We start from the raw sequence: 27303 nt of genomic DNA on the forward strand, positions 1-27303 counted from the left end.
ACTTGATTATTTCACCTATTCATTTGCCTAGTATCTAGTTTCCTGCTAGCTAACCAATGTTTCCATATACTGAGTAAAATATACAGCTATGGTACCTTATCTTGTTTCAAAAGCTGAAGTTTACTCATCAGAACTCATAAGTTATCAACAGTTTTGCAGAAGGAAGCACATAATAGATGCAGTTTATCCTGATGCACTTGTGATGGTCCAGACTTGGTGGTCAGTTGGAACATGAATTCCAGGTAATGAAGAACAACATTCTAGCCCTTCTCGCATCCTTCCTGCTAGTACAGGCCTAGCATCCAGTAGGCACTCAAAACCAAGCTGCGGGTTAGGAGGAAGTCCGGGAGTAGCCAAAACTGCCCTGAGAATAAACTCATTTATATAAACCTACTAACAAGCTATATGCAACTGGCTCCTCCCACTGCAGGATGTCAAGGAATAACTGCACATTACTTTTCTAAGCTGTAATTTTATTTTTATATAGGTTCATTTGCATTGAAAAAGGGTGTTATATATATGATGGGTTTCAGGAAACAAAGCCTTATTATGCAAGAGTAATCCCAGGGACTAGCCAGGTAAAGACAGAATCTTTTGGACACAGGATAATCCTGAGGTTTGCTGAAATTGAACCACTTGGGCAAATGCCTATCATACTTGCTTGAAACCATATCAAATAGGCGATTCCAATCCCAACTAAGTCAATAAATTTAAGGCTGATAAAAACGAACTGGGCCTGACCAGACGGTGGCGCAGTATATAAAGGGTTGCCCTGGGATGCAGAGGACCCAAGTTCGAAACCCCAAGGTTGCCAGCTTGAGCACAGGCTCACCAACTTGAATGTGGGGTCACTGACCTGAGTGTGGAATCACAGACATGACCCCATGGTCGCTGGCTTGAGCCCAAAGGTTGCTGGCTTAGGGCCAAATGTCACTGGCTTGAAGCCCAAAGTCACTGGCTTGAGCAAGGGGTCAATGGCTCGGCTGGAGCCCCCCAGGTCAAGGCACATATGAGAAAGCAATCAGTGAACAACTAAGGTGCTACAATGAAGAAATGATGCTTCTCATCTCTCTCCCTTCCTGTCTGCCTGTCCCTATCTGTCCCTCTCTCCGTCTGTCTCTCTAGCTAAAAAAAAAAAAAAAATCCACAAAAAACAAAAAGCTAACTGTTACTTTAAGCCAGTGGTCCCCAACCTTTTTTGAGCCACGGATCGGTTTAATATCAGAAAATATTTTCATGGACCGGCCTTTAGGGTGGGATAGATAAATGTATCACGTGACCGAGACAAGCATCAAGAGTGTGTCTTAGACGGATGTAACAGAGGGAATCTGGTCATTTTTTTACATTTTTTGAAAATAAAACACGGTTCAGACTTAAATATAAATAAAATGGAAATAATGTAAGTTATTTATTCTTTCTCTGCAGACCAGTACCAAATGGTCCACAGCCCGGAGGTTGGGGACCACTGCTTTAAGCCAATATAATTAGTCAGAAGGGTCTATGGGAGGAGCTAGGGCTTATATGGAAGTTCTCACACTCTAGTAATGGCCAGGACCCTACAGGAAGAACTCTATAATAAAGCTCTATTGTTCCTTAACTTCCTCTTCCCTTCTATAAATACCCCTCCCATCTTGACACACAGGCCTGTGTGTGCATGTGGCTTACCATGTCTGCATGCAGAGCATTGCAATTCTTTCTTTTTCCCAAATAAATCCTTTCTGGTGACAAAATAACCAGTTATTATTTTTTAGTTGACAAGGCCAACAGAGCAAAGGTATGTGAAATGCTTGGTCCCACTCCATGTTGTTTGGGCCTGAATGGGTTGATGGCCCTCAGGCAAACAGCTCCTGCTTTAGACATGCTAATCATTAGAGGAACTCTGCTTGGTGTTGAGTTTTTATAAAAACAGCCCCTTCCATTTTCCCTTCCCTCATATAAGAGAAGCCTGAACCCTGTACTTTCTTAAGATGGATTTGAGAAACTACTCAATGCCTTTTCGCTCAATAAGCCTTTCCTTATTCCAAACTCAGATGTTATGAGGTTTGGCTTTTCGAAGCAGCGGGTAAATGAACTTTGGACTAGTAACAATATTAGTGAATGCCTCTAAAATTGAGGTCCGACAAAGAGAGTCACGAGTTTCACATGGAGAATTTTTTGCGCAAATTGGAACACCTTCAATAAGTTTGCAGTAAGTTAACAGTAAGTACCTCCTAAATGCAAGGCACTATGCTAAACAATTTTCTAAAATGTACATTTGGTTCTTCCTCGAATTTGCATAATCATTTTTGCTAGTGTTTTTTGCTTCTTGCTCATATTTTTAAATTCCATCTTTTGTTTTTTCCAATTTTAAATATAGCTATTTTACAACACACTGAGGTGCTCTGTGGTCTAATTCTGCTCTTTGTTGTCTCTACACGGTGTTCATAGCAGGTTGTTTCTTTGCGGGAGGGGTAATGATTCATTTCCAGACTTGACTCTCCTGGACATTAGAGGCAGTCTAACTGCAAACACCAAGGGCCTAGGAGGAGAGGCTATGGATCAGATCTTCAGCAGAAAAATCGTAAGTCGTCCTTCCCCCACCACACACACAGCTAAAACATACATCTTCTTGCCATTTTATTTCCTAGCCCACTTCCATTCAAGGAACACAGCTCTTCGAGAGCCTCATATTCTGGGCTGAGGAGAGGAACAGTCCCGGCCCCCTCCCTGCCTGGGTCGAAGGCTTTGTCTGGCTCGTGCTGACGCTCACCAGCTGTTCAAAACCCAAGGTCATAGGGCCCAAGTTTCTGCAGTGCTTCAGGACAGCCCTCGCTTGTGTTCTTTTGCCCACTGGAATTTCAGCTCCTTCTTGCAAGCTTTTTTTTATTTTTGGGCCCCTGGGAATTTCCCTTATTTTCCTAGGAGCCCAGCTATGCATTTAAAGCATGTTGGCCAGACTTCCATTTCCTGGTGGGATGGAGTAGATTGCAGCAAACCAGTACTCCCAGGGAGAAGTAGAAAAGCCAGCCAAGATAATAGAAGTCATCTGCTGAAAGGCATTAGGCAGCTGCTACAGCATAAAACCAGAAAAGCTAAAAGGCTCATGGCCTTTCTCAAGATTGTGAGAGATTAACATCTTACAGAAAATGATTTGAGTGATTATTTTTTCAATCCTCCCAAAGGCATTACAAGGCTACTGCCATCCTAGGTGAACACAAGAGAAATTAATTCAACTACATACGATGGATGCCTTAACAGTGGTCAGCAAACTCATTAGTCAACAGAGCCAAATATCAATAGTACAACAATTGAAATTTCTTAAAATTTTAAAACTTAAACTATATAGGTAGGTGCATTGTTATTAACTTAATTAGGGTACTCCTAAGCTGGCCTTTGCACCCACACTCAAGGGGCCAAAGAGCCACAGGCGGCTCGTGAGCCTCAGCTTGCCGACCACTACAGACATGTGAAAAATAACCAAAACCACTTCAAAATGGAGTCCGAGTTGCTGTCCCAGTGGAACTAACTGCCTTGCAGGTCTTCTCAAACCTTCAGAATGTTAAAACTGGGCAAAACAATCTTTGGATTGGGCCTAAAGCGGCACTGTATTCCAACCGTCTGTAAAGACAACAGGAAAGCAGATTATTATGACTACCAGACTGAAAATATAAAACTTTCTTCAGAATTAGCATCCTCTGGTAGCTTTTCTGCACCTTCTATAGGCCTACCTTCTATTCACATAATTGTTCCTCTTCCCTTTGTCAAACGCCCCTGCATTCCTCTCCTAGGAAAACTTAGGGTTTCTGCCTGAGTCAGTGCTTCCTAGAAAGCTGTACTTTTGGATCTCAAATGAACAATGCTGCCTCTTGGTCTGACTTTTATTTTTATGTTAAAAGACATTAGGGTTTCATACTTTCAAAATCCCCAGATGAGAAGGACAAACAGAGAGAGTAATAAAGAAAAACAAACAAAAAATGCCTACCCCATGCAACACCTGGATCACTCTCACAGACATTATACTAAGGAAACAAAGCCATATTTAATATAGGTGTCACAAATTCAAATGTGGGGGAAATACTCTACTGTGAGAAAGGTCAAGATGGTGACTATTCTTGGGAAGGACAGACTTTAGTCACTTGGGGGAGAGGGGCCTTAGGAGCTTTTCGAAGTGCTTGGTAACACACTGTTGCTGGATGCACAAGTGTGTTTACCTCGTGAAAATTATCGTAAGAGTTGTATGCTTATAAGTATTTTTAGAATACATATTATTCTTCAATAAAGCTTACATTTTAAAAGTATGCTTGTTCTAATTTATCCAGCATTTTGATGCTGGGTACAAATGGAAGCCTGTTAGATGATTTTCATACTCATTTAGTTCACTACAATGGATACTTTCCAGGTTTTTGGGGGAAGAATGTGTCAGTTGCAACCTCATAAGTTTTTGTTTTTTTTTCATATAAACAGTACATTATTTTATTGTTTTTCCTCACTTTTATATATATCATTTCAATAATACAATGCCATTAAAAACACATTTTTGAAGTGTTATTGAATAATCATAAGCCTCACACCAGCTCACTTTTTCAGCACTTACCCAGAACTGGGTTGTGTGTCAAGACCTCTCCTATGATACCCAATCCACACTCGGCTCAGGGTGGTTAAGAGTAGTATCCCCATGAAGACAAAATTCAGAGAAGACAAAATTCAGAGAAGACAAAATTCAGAGATAAAATGACTACCGAGACTATGCCGACTACAGTGGTAAAGAAGGGATTTCAACACAGATCTTATGTGGAAGCCTACTTGTAATACGAAAAAGTAATCATGATATAATATTAAATGCAAGTGATACAACCTAGAAGAAATGGACACATTCCTAGAAACAGCCTGACCAGGCGGTGGCGCAGTGGATAGAGCGTCGGACTGGGATGCGGAGGACTCAAGTTCGAGACCCTGAGGTCACCAGCTTGAGCGCGGGCTCATCTGGTTTGAGCAAAAGCTCACCAGCTTGGACCCAAGGTCACTGGCTTAAGCAAGGAGTTACTTGGTCTGCTGTAGCCCCCCGGTCAAGGCACATATGAGAAAGCAATCAATGAACAACTAAGGTGTCGCAACGAAAAAGTGATGATTGATGCTTCTCATCTTTCTCCATTCCTGTCTGTCTGTCTGTCCCTATCTATCTCTGTCTCTGTAAAAATAAATAAAATAATTAAATCATTGAAAAAAAATCTTTAAAAAAAAATTCCTAGAAACATACAACCTATCAAGACTGAATCACAAAGGAACAAAATCTGAATAGACCAATAATGAGCATGGAGATTTAAATCTGTAATCAAATAGTTAAGGAAAAATTAACACCAATTCTTCTCAAACTCTTCCAAAAAACTGAAAAGGAAGAAACACTTCTAACTCATTTTTAAGACCAGCATTATCCTGATACCAAAGCCAGATAAGAACACTACAAGAAAAGAAAATTACAAACTGATAGCTCTGATGAACAAAGATGCAAAACTACTGAATAAAACATTAGCAAACGGAACCCAACACCATGATCCAAAAGGATCATATACCAAGATCAGATGGGATTTATCCCTGAGACGCAAGGATACTTCAACTTATGCAAATCAAATCAATAACTGTGATACAAAAATAAATGTGATACACCACATTAACAGAATGAAGGGGGAAAATCTTTATGATCATCTCAATAAATACAGAAAAACCACTTGACAAAATACATCTTTTTATGATAAAGACTCTCAATAATATAGATAATTAGGTACAGGAGGAATGTACCTCAGCATAATACAGACCAACTACAACAAGCCCATAGTTAGGATCATATACAACAGTAACAAGACAAGATGCCCACTCTCAACTCTCCTATTTAACATAGTACTGGAAGTAATTAGGCAAGAAAAAGAAATTGAAAAGAAGAAAAAATTGTCTTTGTTTGAAGATGATATATACTGTTCACAAAAATTAGGGGATATTTCAAAATGAATATGAAGGGGTAAAAAAAAGAAGCATTTGATTTTTTCTTATTAAACAAGAACATCGGGTCTGACCAGGTGGTGGCGCAGTGGATAGAGCAGGGGTAGTCAACCTTTTTATACCTGCCACCCACTTTTGTATCTCTGTAACCGTCCACCGGTTCCACAGTAATGGTGATTTATAAAGTAGGGAAGTAACTTTACTTTATAAAATTTATAAAGCAGAGTTACAGCAAGTTAAAGCATATAATAATAATTACTTATCAAGTACTTTATGTTCGATTTTCGCTAAGTTTGGCAGAATAAATCTTTATAAAACAACTTACTGTAGTTAAATCTTTTTATTTATACTTTGGTTGCTCCGCTACCGCCCACCATGAAAGCTGGAACGCCCACTAGTGGGTGGTAGGGACCAGGTTGACTACCACTTGGATAGAGTGTCGGACTGGGATGCTGAGGACCCGGGTTCGAGACCTCGAGGTTGCCAGCTTGAACGCGGGCTCATCGGGTTTGAGCAGGGCTCACCAGCTTGAGCCCAAGGTCGCTGGCACAAGCAAGGGGTCACTCGGTCTGCTGAACCCCCCCCCAAGGCACATATGAGAAATCAACCAATGAAAACTAAGGAATCACAACAAAGAATTGATGTTTCTCATCTTTCTGCCTCCTGTCTGTCTGTCCCTATCTGTGCCTCTCTCTGACTCTGTCTCTGCCACAAAAAAAAAGAACATCAGAAAAACAAACAAGTCAAAGAAAGTTGTTCAATTATGCAAATGAGATGCAAAAACAACTTTTATTTCATTGGTGAAAATGCACTAAACAAAAGGCTGAAGGTACTGGAGTATCTGCACGTTCCTGATCCCCTAATTTTAGTGAGCAGTGTAGATAAACAACACTAAGGACTCTACCAAAAAAGCCTGACCAGGCGGTGGCGCAGTGGATAAAGCGTTGGACTGGGATGCGGAGGACCCAGGTTCGAGACCCCGAGGTCGCCAGCTTGAGGCGGGCTCATCTGGCTTGAGCAAAGCTCACCAGCTTGGACACAAGGTTGCTGGCTTGAGCAAGGGGTTACTCGGTCTGCTGAAGGCCCGTGGTCAAGGCACATATGAGAAAGCAATCAATGAATAACTAAGGTGTCGCAACAAAAAACTGATGATTGGTGTTTCTCATCTTTCTCTGTTCCTGTCTGTCTGTCCCTCTCTCTGACTCTCTGTCTCTGTAAAAAAAAAAAAAAAAAAAAAATCCAAAAAAAAACCCTGTTAGAACTAATAAATTTAGTGAAGTTGCAGGATATAAATATCAACATACAAAAATCAGTGACATTTTTATTCACTAACAATGAAATACCTGAAAAAGAGATAAAGAAAACAATCTCATTTACAATAGCATCAAAAAAACAAAAACCGGCCCTGTACAGATGGCTCGGTTTGTTAGAGCATTGTCCCAAAGCTCAAAGGTTCCTGGATCAATCTCCAGGCATGGCAGATGCAGGAACAGATGTTCCTGTCTCTCTCCCTTACTCTCTCTACAAATCAATAAAATAAACAACAACAAAAAAATACCCTGGCCTGGTTGGTTAGAACATTGCCCTGAAGCCCAGAGGCTGCAGGTTTAATCCTCGGTCAGAGCACATACAGGAACAAATTGTTCCTGTCTCTCTCTTGCTTTCTCCCTTCCTGTCTCTAAAATCAATAAAAGAAAAAAGCAAACAAACAAACAAAAAAACCCTTAGGAACAAATTTAACCATAGGTCCGTGATGGCGAACCTATGACACACATGTCAGCACTGACACGCGTAGCCATTTTACATGACATGGCGCCCTGTACCAGAGAAGTATGGGGCCACATGCCGAGAAGGACGTTTCATCCTCGGCTCCTGCACGGCCAGGTGCAGTAGCCGAGGATAAAACATTTGCTGTAGCGCAGACACTCTGTGCTGGAGGTCTGTAAGCCAGAACAACAGAACTCCGGCACAGAGCGTCTAGTTCTGGGACTTCCGGTTAGGCCGTTAGGGGATCTTTGACCTCACTTCCAGCCGGAGCAGAGAACAGCGGAATGCCGCGGGGGACGCATCTCTGGGGGCCCTGTGATCGCCATCACCAGCAACCACATAACCACAGCAACCATCATCCAGTCTACTGTTCTGGGGTGTCGTGGATTTCTAACTGACCATCATTACTGAGATAAGTGAGGGGGAGGCTGGGAAAGGCGAGGGCCTATGCTATGGGTGCCGTTTCCCGCCATTAGAAATAGCGGCAGCCACCTTAGTTTACATAAAATGCAACTTGCAGATTTTTTTTTTTAAATTTTTAATTTTATTTATTTTATTTTTTTGCAGAATTTCAAAGACAGCATCTGGGCTCAGGTATTTGTCGACCTGAGATCAAAGCTTGAGAATCTGGAAAGGTGCTGCTTCGAGAATCAAAAAGAGTGCCACTACAAACATGAAATTTGAAGTGCCTGGAACCGATTACCAGACACCTTTAGCACCCTGAAAAATATAGCAATGGCTTAACTCACAATTTTTCCCTTTACGTACTTTTCTGAGACCTTATTTTCAGTGTTAAATAATATCAAAACCAACAAAAAGAAACAGATTGACAGCCGAAGTTAGTAGCGCTTGCTTGGGCTTGAAGTGTACAAAATACCAACCTTCAGTTGAAGATTTAACCAATGAAATTCAGCAACAAAAATAGTCACTAATAGGCATAGGTTAGTTACAGAATTCCCCCTCCCCCTCACTTATCTTAGTTCACGGAATCCCACACAAGTTAAATAATATCAAGACCCACAAAAGAAATCGACTGACAGATGAACAAAGAAGTCACTAAGCAGGTAAGTTAAATAATTTAGTTTTTGGTTTATTAAATAGTTATATATTACAGCCTGACCAGGCGGTGGCGCAGTGGATAGAGCGTCGAACTGGGATGCAGAGGACCCAGGTTCGAGACCCCAAGGTTGCCAGCTTGAGCGCGGGCTCATCTGGCTTGAGCAAAAAGCCCACCAGCTTGAATCCAAGGTCGCTGGCTCCAGCCAGGGGTTACTCGGTCTGCTGAAGGCCCGTGGTCAAGGCACATATGAGAAAGCAATCAATGAACAACTAAGGTGTTGCAACGCGCAATGAAAAACTAATGATTGATGCTTCTCATCTCTCTCCTTTCCTGTCTGTCTGTCCCTGTCTATCCCTCTCTCTGACTCACTCTCGGTAAAAAATAAAAATAAATAAAAATAAATAAATAAAAAGTTATATATTACAGTTATACATTTTTGTAATTTAAACTATAAATATCGCAAAATTATGGGGTTTTTTCTCGAAGTGACACACCACCTGAGTTATGCTCGGTTTTTTGGCGAATTTTGACACACCAAGCTCAAAAGACTGCCCATCACTGCCATAGGTGAAAAATCTATACACTAAAAACTACAAAAATATTGATAAAAGAAATTAAAGACATAGTGGGTAGAAAGATAATCTGCATTCATAGATTGGAAGAATTAAACTTTTTAAAATGTCCATACTGTCCAAAGCAATCTATAGATTCCATGCGATCCCTATCAAAATTCCAATGGTATTTTTCAGAAATAGAAAAAAAAAATCCTAAATTCATATGGAACAACAAAATATCACATTAGCCAAAGCAATTCTGGAGTAAGAGGAAAAACTTGAAGGCATCACATTGCCTGATTTTAAAATCTATTCAAACACAGTACAGTATGGCATGAAAACAGGCATATAGACCAATGGAACAGAACAGAAAGACCAGAAGTAAACCCACACCTTTAGTCAACTAATCTTCAACAAAGACGCCAAGAACACACAGTAAGGAAAGAACAGTCTCTTCAATAAATGGTGTTAGGAAAACTGGATATTAACATACATTAAACAAAAATGGATCCTTATCTTACACCGTATACCAACAGCTCAAAATGGATCAAAGATTTAAATGTAAGATCTGAAACTGTATAACTACTTCAGGAAAACATAGTAAAAAAAGCTTTCTGACGTTGGTCTGAGCAACAATTTTTTGAATGGAAAACAAAAGCACGGGTAACAAAAGCAAAAATAGAAAAAAATGGGATTGCATCAAACTAAAAAGCTTCACCCTGGCCAGACACCTCAGTTGGTCAAGCATCATCCTGATGCACAGAGGTTGCTGGTTCAATTCCTCTCTCTCCAAAATCAATAAATAAAAACCTATTAAAAAGAAGAGGTGCCCAACACCACTGACCACTAATCACCAGGGAAATGCACCTCACACCTGTTAGAGTGGCTATTCTCACAAAGTCCAAAGGCAGGGGGAGAATATTGGGATGGTAAACGGTGATGGATGTAGACTTGACTTGGGAGGTGAGCGCACAAAGCTGTGCACAGAGATGTGTTGTAGAACTGAGTACCTGAAACCTGTATAATCATGTTAACCAGTGTCACCCAATAAAAACTTTTTTAAATAGTCAAAAGACAAGTGTTGATGAGGTGTGGGGAAAAGGGAGCCCTTATATACTGTTTATGGGAATATAAACTGGAATAGTTATTATGAAAAACAACATGTAGGTTTCCCAAAAAATTAAAAATAGAACTACCACAGGATCTAGCAATCCTACTTCTGGGCATTCGTCCAAAGGAAATAAAATCACTATCTCAAAGAGATAGCTGCACTCCCCTGTTCACTGTAGCATTATTCACAATAACTAAGATATGAAAACAGCCTAAGTGGTTGTCAGGGGATGAATAAAAAATAAAACACAACCCTAGCCTGGTTGATTGCTCAGTAGGTCAAGTGTTGTCTTCATGGCAAAGTTTGCAGGTTTGACTCCTGGTCAGGGCATGAGCAGGGGGTCCTTGGATTATGACAGTCTTGACATACATTTCGAGTTTACAATGCTCACTCCCATAAAAACTTTAAAAAATTGAGGTGTATTTCAGCTTACACCATTAGTGTCGTACTTACGGTATATGTGGGCAGACTAGTTTTGCTGAGCGCAGCAGAAGAATACAGAGTATTCTTTTTCTGCGCCTTAGATGTGTTTTTATGTTCTAGATTATGATTTCACAACTGTTAGGATAGGTAAGTGACTTAGGCTTGGGTGTGTTTTGACTTACACCAAAATTTGGGTTACATCACTATCATAGAAATGGAACTGTGTCGTAACCCGAGGACCCCCCTGTACAAGAAGCAATCAATGAGGCCCTGGTCGGTTGGCTCAGCGGTAGAGCGTCGGCCTGGCGTGCGGGGGACCCGGGTTCGATTCCCGGCCAGGGCACATAGGAGAAGCACCCATTTGCTTCTCCATCCCCACCCCCTCCTTCCTCTCTGTCTCTCTCTTCCCCTCCCGCAGCCGAGGCTCCATTGGAGCAAAGATGGCCCGGGCGCTGGGGATGGCTCCTTGGCCTCTGCCCCAGGCGCTAGAGTGGCTCTGGTCGTGGTAGAGCGACGCCCCGGAGGGGCAGAGCATCGCCCCCTGGTGGGCGTGCCGGGTGGATCCCGGTGGGGCGCATGCGGGAGTCTGTCTCTCCTCGTTTCCAGCTTCAGAAAAATACAAAAAAAAAAAAAAAAAAAGAAGCAATCAATGAGTGCACAACAAAATGGAACAAAGAAGTAAAACGAGTTGATGCTTCTCTCTCTTTCAAATCAATGAAAAGATTTTTTAAAAGAAGAAAAAAATACATACACATACCCAAAATGGTTTACTATTCAGCTTTTAAAAGAAAGAAATCAGGCCCTGGCCGGTTGGCTCAGCGGTAGAGCGTCGGCCTAGCGTGCGGAGGACCCGGGTTCGATTCCCGGCCAGGGCACACAGGAGAAGCGCCCATTAGCTTCTCCACCCCTCTGTCGCGCTTTCCTCTCTGTCTCTCTCTTCCCCTCCCACAGCCAAGGCTCCATTGGAGCAAAGATGGCCCAGGCGCTGGGGATGGCTCTGTGGCCTCTGCCTCAGGCGCTAGAGTGGCTCTGGTCGCAACATGGCGACGCCCAGGATGGGCAGAGCATCGCCCCCTGGTGGGCAGAGCGTTGCCCCATGGTGGGCGTGCCCGGTGGATCCCGGTCGGGCGCATGCGGGAGTCTGTCTGACTATCTCTCCCTGTTTCCAGCTTCAGAAAAAATAAAAAATAAAAAAATTAAAAAAAAAAATTTAAAAAAAATAAATAAATAAATAAATAAATAAAAGAAAGAAATCAGCTCTGGCAGGTAAGCTCTGCAGTAGACCATCAGACCAGGGGCGTGTGGAAGTCCTGGTTCAATTCCAAGTCAGGGCACACAGGAAAAGCGACCATTTGCTTCTCCAACCCTCCCTCCCTCTTTCTCTCTCCCTTTCCTGTGGCGATGGATCAAAAAAGCCCAAAATGGCTGGAGCAAGTTGGCCTGGGTGCTGATGATGGCTCTATGGCCTCGCCTCAGGCACTAAAAGAGCTCGGTGCCAAGCAACGGAGCAGTGGCTCCAGATAGGCAGAGCATCAAACCCAGACAGGGGTTGCTGGGTGGATCGCATGCAGGAGTCTATCTCTCTGCCCTCTGCCACTCACTTCATAAAAAGAACAAAGAAAAAAAGGAAACCTTATCATTCGTATCAACATCAGTGAAACTGTAGGACAGTATGCTAAGTGAAATAAACCAGATACAAAAATGCAAATACATGATAAGCCATTTAGATTTTTTTGTGAAATACCTTTTTTATATCCTATATCCACTTTCCTTTTGGATTTTTTTAAGTTCTTTATACAGTGTGTCTGTAAAGTCATGGTGCACTATTGACCGGTCACAGGAAAGCAACAAAAGACAATAGAAATGTGAAATCTGCACCAAATAAAAGGAAAACTCTCCCAGTTTCATACCTATTCAGTGCAGTTCGATGTGGGCTCACACACAGATTTTTTAGGGCTCCTTAGGTAGCTATCCCGTATAGCCTCTACAGACTCGTCACTGACTGATGGCCTATCAGAACGGGGTTTCTCCACCAAACTGCCGGTTTCCTTCAACTGCTTATCCCACCGAGTAATGTTATTCCTATGTGGTGGCGCTTCGTTATAAACACGCCGATGTTCACGTTGCACTTTGGTCACGGATTCGAATTTAGCAAGCCACAGAACACACTGAACTTTCCTCTGTACCGTCCACATCTCCACTGGCATGGCCGTGGGCTGCTCCGCTGTATACACGGTGTTACGTCATCATCTGCACATGCGCACATGCTGCCACATCATCCTACAGAAACTGGGAGGGTTTTCCTTTTATTTGGTGCAGATTTCACATTTCTATCGTCTTTTGTTGCTTTCCTGTGACTGGTCAAAAGTGCACCATGACTTTACAGACATACTGTATATTCTGGCTATTAATTTTACGATTTTATTTATTAATTTTAGAGAAAGGAGAGAGAAAGAGAAAGGGGGGGGAGAAGTGTGAAGCATCTACTCCTAGTTACTTCCTGCATGTGCCCTGACCAGGCACACCCGGGGCCTGGAACCTGCGACCTCTGTGCTCCAGGTCATGCTCTATCCACTGCGCCACCTCAGGCCAGGCTTGGCTACTGCTCTTTAATTTTTATGTTGGCGGCTCAAAGCTCCGGCTTGTCCAGTCAAGGCACAATGAGAAACAATGAATATGAGTTGATGCTTCCCACTCCTCCCCACCTTTCTCTTTCTCTCTCTTCTCTATCTAAAAATAACTACAAAAAATCTTTTAAAAAATTTTTTTAAACGAGAAAACTTATCAATCTTTATTTGCACAGGTATTTTTTTTTTAATTTTATTTTTATTTTATTTATTCATTTTAGAAAGGAGAGAGAGATGGGGGGGGGAGCAGGAAGCATCAACTCCCATATGTGCCTTGACCAGGCAAGCCCAGGGTTTTGAACCAGCGACCTCAGCATTTCCAGGTCGATGCTTTATCCACTGCGCCACCACAGGTCAGGCTGCACAGGTCCTTTTTAAATGTATTTTTAAAAACATCCTTCTCAATTCCAATGTCATAAAATATTCACCATGTTTTTCTAAAAGCTTTAGAATTCCGCTTTCACACTTTGGTCTTTAATCAACCTGGAATATATTTTTATGTATGGTGTGAGGTAGGCACCTATTCCTTCTTCTTTTTTTTCTTTTTTAGTGATAGAGAGACAAACAGAGACAGAAAGACAGGAAGGGAGAGAGATGAGAAGCATCAACTCATAGTTGTGTCACCTTAGTTGGTCATTGATTGCTGTCTCATATTTGACGTGACGGGGGGGGGGGGGCTCCAGCCGAGCCAGTGACCCCTTACTCAAACCATGGGCTTCAAGCCAGTGACCTTTGGGCTCAAGCCAGCGACCGTGGGATGTCTTTGATCCCATGCTCAAGCCAGCAACCCTGCACTCAAGCTTGTGAGCCTATACTCAAGCCGGGGACCTCAGGGTTTCGAACCTGGGTCCTCAGAATCCTAGGCTGACACTTTATCCACTGCACCACCGCCTGGTCAGCTATTCCTTTTTTTTCTATGTGGAAAGCCAGCGTTCACATACTTCTGAGCAATCTGTCCTAACTTCCACTGCTGTGTGATGCCACCTACACTGCATATCAAGTTCATATTAAGATAAATGTCTCTGTAGTGCTTCCTACTCTGTCCCATCAATCTGCTGATTCCCACTGCTACAGTGTCATATGGCTTCATATGAAAATGAGTAAGGCAAGACCTCTTTCCTCCCTGTTAAGAACTCTGTTGGCCATTTCAGGACTTCTGGTGACTAGAAGGGAGTATCAGGGGGCTTCTGGGGTACTAGTAATATCCTGTTTCTTAACCTGGTGCTGGTTGCATGGTATATAAAAAAATCCATCGCCTGACCAGGTGGTGGCGCAGTGGATAGAGCGTCGGACTGGGATGCGGAAGGACCCAGGTTCGAGACCCTGAGGTCGCCAGCTTGAGCGCGGGCTCATCTGGCTTGAGCAAAGAGCTCACCAGCTTAGACCCAAGGTCGCTGGCTCCAGCAGGGGGTTACTCGGTCTGCTGAAGGCCCGCGGTCAAGGCACATGTGAGAAAGCAATCAATGAACAACTAAGAAGTCGCAATGCGCAACGAGAAACTGATGATTGATGCTTCTCATCTCTCTCCGTTCCTGTCTGTCTGTCCCTGTCTATCTCTGCCTCTGTAAAAAAAAAAAAAAATCCATCAAGCTGCACACTTATGAACTAAGAAACTAAAGAAAAGAAGGACAATGAGCTAGAGAGGAGACTGCTCAGAGTCTGGCAGCCTCACTGCAGATTGTGAGCTCCCTCAAAAGGGGAAAAGGGTGGGTGCCCTGATGAGTTTAAAGGGCAGGAACATGACTGGATGGCGCTCTTAGTCCACTGCAGCTACCAAACACAACGTGACCGGGAGTAATGCTGGGACACAAGTACATGGAGACTGCACTGGCCCACAAGATAGAAGGGTGGCCTGGACCGAAGAGTTAGTGCTGACGACCGAGGGCAGTGGCTGGCTAGGGGACTCCTCAGAATGCCCATCTCTGAAAAGTTAAAAGATATTTGGCTTGAGAAAACAAGGAGCTGGTGGCCCCAGTTACTAAGACAATCTGGAAGAGGAGCACAGAGAGGTTGAGGGTAAAGGGAATAGAGGATGAACTGGTTTTATCCATAAAGATACTTATGAGACACCTAAATGGAAACGGGGGTGGAGGGCTAAGCCAGTGGACACACTTGTCCACAGCTCAAGAGCAAGGTGTGGGCCTGACCTCCTGTGGCGGAGGAGTGGATAGGGGTCGACCTGGAATGCTGAGGTCACCAATTAGAAACCCTGAGTTTGCCAGGGTTGATGCTTCCTGCTCCTCCCTTCTTTCTCTCTTTCTCTCTCTCTAAATCAATAAATAAAAATTTAAAAAATATATTAATGAGAAGAAAGTTCTAAACTGGAGATGAAAAAAAAACTCCCTAAAGACAACTACTATTTTGGGACATTTTTGCCTTTTTTACCTCCCACTCAAAACTGCTGTTTTACACAAAGATTTCTGCTCTTTTAATTAAATAGCAAAATATAAATGCTTTTGCTTTAACTTCCTCAACAATTTCACATTAAATTGCTTTAAAATGTAAAGCAAGTAACGATATTTTGTATATGTGCTGCCAAAGCGAGCACTAGAGTATTGATATTTCAATTTAGTTTCTCTCATAAACTAAACTTCAGACAATAAATATGGTCACTCTTAACCAAACTAGCTGAAGGTCATATAACTGACCACTTCCTTACTTAAAAGCTCACCCAACTGACAGCTCACAGATTGTCCTGGTTCATTAATGTGTTAGATCAGGCCAACAGTGTTTTGCTTTTTTTTTTTTAATGTTTATTTTATTGATTTTAGAGAGAGAAAGACACAGGAACATCAATCTGTTCCTGTATGTGCCTGACTGGGGACTGAACCAGCCACCTCTGTGCTTCGGGACAATGCTTTAACCAACTGAGCTATCCAGTCAGGGCATTTTATTTTTAAATTTAAGTTGCTAGCTATTTCACACAAAAGCCTGAATTTCCAGCTTTTCTTAAAAAAGAAAGAAAGAAAGCAACCTACCGCAAGACCCAGCACGTCTAGGCCACATTCCAGTGCAGCCACAACCTGCCGGAACAGAGAAGCAGCAGCCACCTGCAGGAGCTGGCTGTCCTCTCCGCCATCTCACCCGGCCAGCCGGCTCACTTACAAAGTATCTGCGCAGTGTCTAATAGCATCTCAGTTTGTGACCTCTGCTCAAAATATCAGATCCAGCCTGACCAGGCGGTGGTGCAGTGGATGGAGCGTCAGACTGGGATGCGGAGGACCCAGGCTCGAGACCCCAAGGTCGCCAGCTTGAGCGTGGGCTCATCTGGTTTGAGCAAAAATTCACCAGCTTGGACCCAAGGTCTCTGGCTCAAGCAAGGGGTTACTCGGTCTGCTGAAGGCCCATGGTCAAGGCACATATGAGAGAGCAGTCAATAAACAAATAAGGTGTCACAATGCGCAACGAAAAACTAGTGATTGATGCTTCTCATCTCTCCGTTCTTGTCTGTCTGTCCCTGTCTATCCCTCATTCTGACTCTCCCTCTGTCTCTGTAAAAAAAAAAGTTAAATTAAAAATTAAAAATAGAAGCCCTGGCTGGTTGGCTCAGCGGTAGAGCGTCAGCCTGGCATGCGGGTGACCCGGGTTCGATTCCTGGCCAGGGCACATAGGAGAAGCACCCATTTGCTTCTCCACCCCCACCCCCCTCCTTCCTCTCTGTCTCTCTCTTCTCCTCCCGCAGCCAAGGCTCCATTGGAGCAAAGATGGCCCGGGCGCTGGGGATGGCTCCTTGGCCTCTGCCCCAGGCGCTGGAGTGGCTCTGGTCGCAACAGAGTGACGCCCCGGAAGGGCAGAGCATCGCCCCCTGGTGGGCAGAGCTTCGCCCCTGGTGTGCGTGCCGGGTGGATCCCGGTCGGGTGCATGCGGGAGTCTGTCTGACTGTCTCTCCCCATTTCCAGCTTCAGAAAAATGCAAAGAAAAAAAAAAAAATAGGGCTACTATATGACCCAGCAATCCCTCTAATGGGTATCTACCTGAGAAACTTAAAAAAAAAATCAGATCCAAAACGTAAGCAAAAGTATCTTTAGGCATCCATGATCAATTTCTCACTAATATAAAACAACAAGAATAATATCATCTATCATTTATTGAATGCCCACTATTAATGGTGAGAGACACTACCCGAGGAAGGTTAATATTCAATTTCTTGGATCACTGCATATAGAAAGCAATTCACAAAACAAATGAGATCAAATTCACTCAGACAGCCTGACCAGGCGGTGGCGCAGTGGATAGAGCGTTGGACTGGGATGCCGAGGACCCAGGTTCGAGACCCCAAGGTCGCCAGCTTGAGCGTGGGCTCATCTGGTTTGAGCAAGAGCCCACGAGCTTGAACCCAAGGTCACTGGCCCCAGCAAGGGGTTGCTCGGTCTGCTAGAGGCCCACGGTCAAGGCACATATGAGAAAGCAATCAATGAACAACTAAGGTGTCGCAACGTGCAATGAAAAACTAATGATTGATGCTTCTCATCTCTCTCCGTTCCTGTCTGTCTGTCCCTGTCTACCCCTCTCTGACTCACTCTCTGTCTCTGTAAAAAATAAATAAATAAATAAATTTTAAAAATAAATTCACTCAGACAACAAAAATATGACAACTAAGCACATGAGAGAAGAAAAACTACAAAAAGCCTGAAAGAAGATGCCAAGCACAGAAGCTTGGGAGCCTGGAACTTAGGGGACCCCCCTGGACAGGTCCTGAGGGCTGTGCAGCCAGTTCCGCGGTCGCGTGGAAAGACCACGGATTCCAGGTTCAAAGTCAGCCTCCTCCTCTTCCGTCACCCAAGGCCTTTTTTCCAGATCTTTAGCATTTCTCTCAAAGGGCTGCTATGAAAAGCCAATGAATAAAAAATATCAATTATTTAGTTAGTATTTAAAATTTAGATTCTGTAGGGACACCTCCTTTTCCCCACACGAGCTCAGAACAGTTGTCCCCAGACTGGTAGTCTCAGCCTTTCTGTGTACAGAGCAGAGTAGACTCATGCACTAGAACTGTGGTAGAAGACTAGACTACTAGTCTTCTCAGAAGTGGCAAAGTGGTACAGAGCAGAGTAGACTCATACACTAGAACTGTGGTAGAAGACTAGACTACTAGTCTTCTCAGAAGTGGCAAAGTGGTACAGAGCAGAGTAGACTCATACACTAGAACTGTGGTAGAAGACTAGACTACTAGTCTTCTCAGAAGTGGCAAAGTGGTATAGAGCTGCCAAAGAGTAGTCACTAAACAAAAGGTGTTATATGCTTATAAACACATATGCCAAAGAACAGACATTTAATAGACATTCATATTTACAAAAGATGAAACCCTGAAATGTCTGTATAAAGATCATTTAAAGTGTATCGAAGTTAGGAGTCTTGTTCAAATGGCCAGGTACTATGTTCAAATAACCTTCACAGTGCTATACAGACTATCCTACTTTGGCACATGAAAGTAGGCAGGAAAAGGTAAAATGATGAAGACACAGATCAGTTACTCTGTGCACATCAGCCAGGCCCACACTACACGAAGCCTGCTGCCACAGTGATTAACCAAAGCAGCACGTGCTCCAACCCGACTAAACACCTCACTCTGTTGGTTTAATGAGAAAAAGGAATAATTCAGCTAGGGTAATGAATCATTCATTACACAGGAACTTCCCTTTACATTCTGCAAAATATGCTGGTTAAATAATCAAAGCCCCAGCCCTGGCCGGTTGGCTCAGTGGTAGAGCGTCGGCCTGGCGTGCAGAAGTCCCGGGTTCGATTCCCGGCCAGGACACACAGGAGAAGCACCCATCTGCTTCTCCACCCCTCCCCCTCTCCTTCCTCTCTGTCTCTCTCTTCCCCTCCCGCAGCCAAGGCTCCATTGGAGCAAAGATGGCCCGGGCGCTGGGGATGGCTCCTTGGCCTCTGCCCCAGGGGCTAGAGTGGCTCTGGTCGCAGTAGAGCGATGCCCCGGAGGGGCAGAGCGTCGCCCCCTGGTGGGCGTGCCGGGTGGATCCCAGTCGGGCGCATGCGGGAGTCTGACTGTCTCTCCCCATTTCCAGCTTCAGAAAAATACAAAAAAAAAAAAAAATTTTAATCAAAGCCCCAACTTAATCCTTCCACTACGAATGTGAGTGGAAGGGTGGGACTACAGTACAGAGTAAATGAGGGACAAATGTGGGGGTGACGGAGGAGGTGACATCTAGGTTGCCAGCAGAGATTATGAAGGTGGATGTTGGCTCACCACTTAATAGACCACATGAGGACAGGAATAGGAGGATGAGATACTATTGTTAATGTGACCAAGTAGGTGGCAAGGGAACAAAAGTAAGATGCACCTTTATCCTCAAAGTGTAGACATATACTGTATACATATAAAAAAACCCCAACCAAACAAACAAAAACTCAGACTCACAGACACAGATTGGTGGTTGCCTGGGGTGGAGGTTGAAGAGGGATGGTGGGGGAACGGCAGAAAAGTGAAGGTGATTAAGTACAAACTTCCAGTTATAAAATAAAGAAGTCATAGAAATATAAAGTACAGCACAGGGACTATATTACCTTTGTAAGGTGACAGATGGTAACTTACTATGATGACCATTTTGCAATGTATACAGATGTCAAATTACTATGTTGTATATCTGAAACTAATATATTATGTCAATTATTCCTCCACAAAAAAATTAAATATAAATCTACCATATAACCCAGCAATTTTACTCCACTCCTAAGAATCACCCCCACCCAAAAACCATATGTCCCCACCAAGATTTACATGTGAATGTCTTTAGCAACATCATTCACAATGCCAAAAATGGAAACCCAAATCTCCATCAGCTGGTGAATGGCTAAGCAAAATGTGGTACACCCATACAGTGGAACAGTATTCAGCCATTCAAAGGAATGAATTAATAATATGTGATATAACATGGATGAACTTCAAAGACATAAGTAAAAGTCAGACACAAAAGACCACATACTGCCCTGGCCAGTAGGCTCAGTGAACAGAACATCAGCCCGGTGTGCAGAAGTCCTGGGTTCGATCCCCAGTCAAGGCACACATGAGAAACGACCATTGCTTCTCTATCCCTCCCTCTCCCCCTTCTCTCTCTCTGTCTCAGAGCCAGTGGCTCAACTGGTTCAAGTGTTGGCTCCATTGGCCCCAGGCACTGAGGATAGCTCGGTTGATTCCAGCATCAGCTCCAGACAGGGGTTGCCGGGTGGGACCTGCTGGGGGCACACGAGGGAGTCTGTCTCTCTACCTCCCCTCTTCTCACCTGAACAAACAAACAACTACATACTGTGTGATTCCATTTATATGAAATATCAAGAAAGGGAAAATCCATAGAGACAGGAAGTAGATTAGTAGTTGCCTGAGGCTGGGGGAGGGATTTAATTGTAAAGCAGCAAAAGGGATCTTATGGGGATGATGGAAATGTTCTATGACTGGACTGTGGTGATATTGCACAACTCAGTAAATTTACTAACAATCACAGAATTGTGCACTTAAAATAGGCAAATTTTATGGTATGCAAAACATACGTCAATAAAGTAATTTGAGGAATTGCCCTGGCCGTGTAGTTCAGTTGGTTAGAGCATCATCCCAATACGCCAAGGTTATGAGTTCAATCCTTGGCCAAGGCACATGTAAGAGTCAACCAATGAATGCATAAATGGATGGAATGCAATGAATGGATGGAACGAGAAATCAATGGTTCCCTCTCTAAAATCAATTTTAAAAAACTTTAAAAAGGTAAGGACTTTAGAGAAAGATCAAAAGAGAAGAAATTTGAGAAGACTGAGAAAACCAGATGATGCAGTAAGAAATGAAAGAACTTGTTTACATTCAAAAAAAAAAAGAATGAGAAGAGAAGTAGTGAGTGTGGGAAAGGACAGAATTAATCACTGATTAACAGTTATTGAGGCTGGGTGACAGCTACAACCAAATTAGAATAGCTTATTATACTATTCAAATTTGATATATGTTTGAAATTCTCTATGATAAAAGTTTTTTAAAACGCCGATGCATACTTCTGGTACTCAGTGGCCTCTCTACATGTCATTCTTGCCAATCTGGGTCTATAATCAAGTCTCCTATTTCTCTCAGTCTCAAGCAAAACAAGACAATCTTATATTGATGCTGAACAGGCTCTACTCAGGTGATACCTATTTGTTCGAGCAAGAAGTTAGAATTTACTCTAACAGAAAAGAAGCAATTGTAGTACTGATTATAGAATGGGCACCACAGTATTTAGGAAACATATTACAAAGAATAAAAATATTAACCAGTCTAGCACAATAGGGCAAAATCAATCATCAGAACTGTACCACTCAGTTTGCTTCTACCACTGAGGTTAGCACACTTTTCCAATCTATACCAATATGACCAGTATTTACCTAATGACACCACCTGATACTGTATTTTCATTCTAGAATTGTACAAAAGAGTGCTGGATCGGGAGCCAAGAAACATGATCCAGTGTGTCCTATTAGCTTTGTCTCTAATTTATAAACTACACGAACTCACTTCTATTATTTAATCTAAGACTCGAGATCCTAAACTATAAAATTAAAGGATTTTAAAGATAAGGATCTCTGAAGATCAGGAGTCATCAGTTTGGCTTCAGCAGGAATATAAAGCCCTAGAAATTCCAAGAAAGTGTTGTCTAAGCTTCTATCTGAAATTTGCTGAAGAGAGGTTTTACAGATTTTAGCAGATTCTCAAAAGGAGTCAAGACTCAACTAGCTCCCTGAAGCTGAGAACCATTTAAGATAGTTTTTATTTTATTTTATTCATTTTAGAGAGAAAGAGACAGAGAGAGAGAGAGAGAGAGAGAGAGAGAAGAGAGAGAGGAGAGAGAAACAGGGAGGAGGAGCTGGAAGCATCAACTCCCATATGTGCCTTCACCAGGCAAGCCCAGGGTTTCGAATCGGCGACCTCAGCATTTCCAGGTCGACGCTTTATCCACTGCACCACCACAGGTCAGGCCTAAGATAGTTTTTTTAAAATAACAAACCCAAAAGTATGGTGTATGGATCTGACAAGCTTTTTTTTTTTTTTAGCAGATCCTGTATTCCTTAAATTATATGTTCACAAAATATAATGCCTCATGGTTTATTAGAGTAATGTATTTCAATAAGACAAACTTTCTACAATCCCATAACTTCTTAGAAAACTGCATATTATGAAGGCCATGTACAAGGCTTTGAGTCCTAACGATTTATTTTTCTGTTCTCCAACTATATTAACTTGCTGAACCGCCTGGAGGCACGTTTTAGCCTTAAGTGACTTTAGGTTGTGAGTTATACAGCAAGGTCCAAGGGATCATTCTAGACCGAAATCTCTTCCCTAGACAGACAGACGACAGGGACGAGGTTTAAAGAGACAGGCCGCTCATTAGAAAAATAGTTTCAGTGCTGGTTTGACATTCTCTGGCATGTATTTCAAGCGAAACTTAAGATTCCTCCTGGAGATTCCCGCTTGGATCATTCCAGAGCGCACTCTAAGCCGAACCCGGAAACGGAGGCTAAGGGTCCGCCTATCTTCAAAGCGCCGGGCACAAGGGAATGGAAGAGCGGAGGCCGTGGACAAGTCAAGTCAGGGAGACAAGCTGGAGCTGAGAAGGGAGGGAGAGGCGCAGGATGCTGTCAACGAGGAACCTAGGGGAGCCAGAAGGGGTTACGAGCGCGGCCTCCCGAGTCCTTAGGAGTTTCGTCGCAGTTCCGTCCCTTCCCCTCTCGGAACGTTCCTGCCCCTTCCAAACGGCGCGAGGACCCCCGCCATTCCCACGGCTCCCCTACAGACCCCTCTCACAGAGAGGCCGCGACCTGGGATAACTGCTCAGAGGCTCCCCTGCCCCCCGGGCCAAAGTTGCCTCCAGCCCCCAGGGAGCGGCCTCGGCCTCCGCCGCCCCCCACCCCGCCCGGCCCAGCCCGGCCCGGCCCCGCCCAGCCCTAGCCGGCCTTACCTTCAGCACCAGGTGGTGGACGCGGCCCAAGCCAGGCTCCGTCAGCAGCAGCAGTAGCAGCAGCTCCAGTACCGGAAGCAAACGGAGACCCGCTACCAGCCGAGGACCGCGGGAGTCTGACGGGCCGACGGGCGCCGGGACGGCCATGTTTGTTCCAGCATCACCAGCTGCTTCCTCTCCCTCTAACCACTTCCGGGGTTAAAGGGCGGCGGCCTCGGCAAAGGCCCGGAAGCGGGGGGCTCGGCGGCTAGCGGAGTGCACGGAGTGCGCGGTGCCTGTGATCTTGGAGTGTGCGTCCGGGAAAGTGGCGGAGCGGCCGTTCAGTCCATCTCCACTGACGGACTTTCGGTTCAGCCGGAAGAGGTGGAACTGCCAGTTAGAGGACCGGGGGGGGGGGGGGGGGGGGCAAAAACCCTGTGGCGGTTGTCATGGAAACAGCCGGACCGCACCTACAACCCGCCAAGCTTTGAAAGCGACTTCGAGCCTGCGAGACCACGGCCGCGAGCTGGGTTCCGGCTGGCTCTTCGGGGTGATGATGTCTTAAAAGCCGCTACAGACCTTGCCTGGTGATTGATTAGGTGGAGAATACCAAATTCCTGGCTGGTCATAGGTCTCTTGATTTTCTTTCTTTTCTTTTTTTCAATTTTCAAACGAAATGGGCGCAATATTATGATTTATTAAGCCTTTATCAGGCACTTAGGACTTTTGTACGCATTATTATTTTATTCTTGGATCAATCTAATGATGTAGGAGGTAGATATTATTATCTCCACTTTACAGGTAAGAAACTGAGGCTCTGGGAACTTATTTATTTCAGGTTGAGATGGGAACCACATGGCAATTTTTAACAACTATGTTATATTGCCTTATGCTATTTCACCTGACCACTTAGAGTCAGTATGTCAACATTTTTCTCTTAATTCTGTGTGGAAACGTCTTTGCTTCTCAACTGGGGAATTTATTGGGAGATCTTTAATGGAAGGGTTCAGTAGTTGGTTCCCTCTTCTCACCATTTTTATTAACATGCTTATTAAAATTGCCAGTAGACTAACCAGGGTTATGTAGTTTTTAGATTCTTTTCCAGCTTGCCACCCAAGTAATGCATGCTCTTTGTGTGAAGTAGTTTAAGCTAAAGGGGAGAATTAAAAACCACCAGGAATCCCAATACTGGGTGACTGTCAGTGTACTAGTGTGTTTTGTGATAGAATCAGATTCTTTAAAAGTTTTAAAATGGAACTAGGAACTGAAATTAACATGATATGTTTTAATGAAGCTAAGTGCTGCATTCAGGTAACAAAAATCGATTTGGGGAAAATACAGAACAGGGGTGGAGGGTGGGAGAAAAGGAGGGTGCTAGATTTGTTATCTGTTTTCAGTCTTAGTAAAAGTCATGAACCTATGAATTCTTCCCTTGAATTAAAAAAGAAAAAAGGGTAATACACAATTCTTGTCACACTCGGCAAGGACAGAAGTAGGGCACTAAGGTGGCTCCAGGAAGACAGAAAAGCAATGTTTACTAGGTTGTGAAGAACATCCCTTTTCACCTGACCAGCCTGTGGCTCAGAGCGGACACCTGGGATGCTGAGGACCCAGGTTGGAAACCCCAAGGCCGCGGGCTTGAGCGCGCTCACCAGCCTGAGCGCGGGGTCACCAGCTTGAGCTTGGGGTTGCCAGCTTGAGTGTACGATCATAGACAGGACCTCGTGGTCACTGGCTTGATCCCAAAGGGTCACTGGCTCAGCTGTACCCCCCCCCTCCATCAAAGCACATAGGAGAAAGCGATTAATGAACAACTAGGGTGCCACAACTACGAGTTGATGCTTCTCATCTCTGTCCCTTCCTGTCTGTCTGTCTCTCTTGATAAATAAAAATAAAATTTAAAATAAAGACTATCCCCTTTCAACAAATCTGATCTTTGACCGTATATTACTAACATGGAATCGTACATCTCTGAACAGAATTTTCAGCTAATCTTACTACCCCATTTTACAGATAAAGAAACTTAAATTATTATTTTGTGAATCCACACAGTGAGATAAACATAGTTAAGTATCGAGTGATTAAATTTGCCAAGTATTGCTAACCAGTGGTGACACAGGGAATAAAGCATCAACCTGGAATGATGAGGTCACTGGTTCAAAAACCCAGGCTTGTCCAGGCAGGGAACATACAAGAAGCAACTGTGAGTTGATGCTTCTTGCTCCTCCCCTCACTCCATTTCTCTCTCCACTTTCTAAAATCAATAAATAAAATCTTTAATAAAAAAATTTGGCCCTGGCCGGTCGGCCTGGCGTGCAGGAGTCCCGGGTTCGGTTCCTGGCCAGGGCACACAGAAGACACGCCCATCTGCTTCTCCACCCCTCCCCCTCTCCTTCCTCTCTGTCTCTCTCTTCCCCTCCCGCAGCCGAGGCTCCATTGGAGCAAAAGATGGCCCGGGCGCTGGGGATGGCTCCTTGGCCTCTGCCCCAGGCGCTAGAATGGCTCTGGATGCAACAGAGTGATGCCCCAGAGGGGCAGAGCATCGCCCCCTGGTGGGCATGCCGGGTGGATCCTGGTCGGGCGCATGCGGGAGTCTGTCTGACTGCCTCACCGTTTCCAGCTTCGGAAAAATGAAAAAAAAAAAATTTGCCAAGCATTCTAAGTACTTTATTTATACATTATCTCATTTCACATTACAAAACACTTTTTTTTTTTTTTAATTTAATTCAAAGAGAGAGGAAGGGAGAGACAGAGACAGAAACACCGATCTATTAATTGTGCCCTGACTGGGGGTCCACCCCCCAACCTATGTGTTTTGGGGACAACGCTCTAACTGAGCTATCTGGTCAGGGCAATCCCATTTTTTTAGAGATTAGACTTGGTTAGTTTAATTAATTTATTCATGGGTGCATTGCTGAATTATTAATGACCCAGATAGAACTCTCATTTAGGACTCACCCACAAAACCCAGCACTAAATCTGTCCTGCATTGTTGTAAAACATTCATTTGCATATTAGGCAGAAAGGGTCCTTAGATAACCAACAGATCCACCCACCTTATTTAACAGATACGAAAACAAATACAAGGAACTCAAATGACTGCTCAAGATCGCACATCTAGTGGGTGTAATTTTTGGCAGGTACCTTTAAAACCAGGACTGTGTAACCTCATCTGCTTCAGAATTGGATCTGTGCTCACACTGTACCATAAATGGCTTTCTAATTCTTATAATAAATTTTCAAAAAAATTAAAAGCCCAGAATCTGAGTAATTAATGGGTTATCAGATGAAATGCTAGAGGAATTTTCAAAACACATTTTAAAAATCAGCAATTTGAAAGAACATACTAGGAATATAAAATAAGTAATACATTCTTTAGATATCAAGAGAAATAACCAGACTTGTTAACTGACTATCACTTCAGTATGAAACTAGTTAAAGGGAAAGGTGATTTTTAAGTACAGTTTCATTTTTAAAAGTAGTTTGCAGTGTTTGAAGTCTTGTTTACTTTGTGTGCTTTTTATTTTTGTACTTTATTTATTTTAGAGAGAGAGGAAGAGAGAGAAAAGTACAAACATCTATCTTTTCCTATATGTGTCCTGACTGGGGATTGAACCTGCAACCTTTGTGCTTCAGGATGAAGCTCTAACCAACCAAGCTATCCAACCAGGGCCTTGTTTACTTTTTAAAATGGGGAACCATTTTTGAATCCCTTATTTTAAATTTTATTGTAGTAGGCTTTTAAAAACGGAATGGTCAGGAATAGTCTTAATTTCATTTAATAATATAGTAGTGACCAAACATTTAAATAGTTAAAAAAAATTGGAGACTTCTGTCTTTTAGTTTCTGGAAAGCAATTTTATAAGGGCTTAAAAGCTAA

General features: G+C 43.4%; 1 protein-coding gene across 1 annotated transcript in view; it reads right to left on the reverse strand.

Annotated features, from left to right (window-relative positions):
- Positions 1-23792, reverse strand: part of GPR107 (G protein-coupled receptor 107) — an 83274-nt gene extending 59482 nt beyond the window's left edge. Inside the window, exon 1 of the mRNA XM_066255972.1 lies at positions 23445-23792. Within this exon, the coding sequence (XP_066112069.1) occupies positions 23445-23591 (147 nt within the window). The 5' untranslated portion in view covers positions 23592-23792. The remainder of the gene's footprint in view (positions 1-23444) is intronic.
- Between the last annotated feature and the right edge of the window lie 3511 nt (positions 23793-27303).

Source organism: Saccopteryx bilineata, chromosome 2 (assembly GCF_036850765.1).
Source record: "Saccopteryx bilineata isolate mSacBil1 chromosome 2, mSacBil1_pri_phased_curated, whole genome shotgun sequence".
NCBI lineage: Eukaryota > Metazoa > Chordata > Mammalia > Chiroptera > Emballonuridae > Saccopteryx > Saccopteryx bilineata.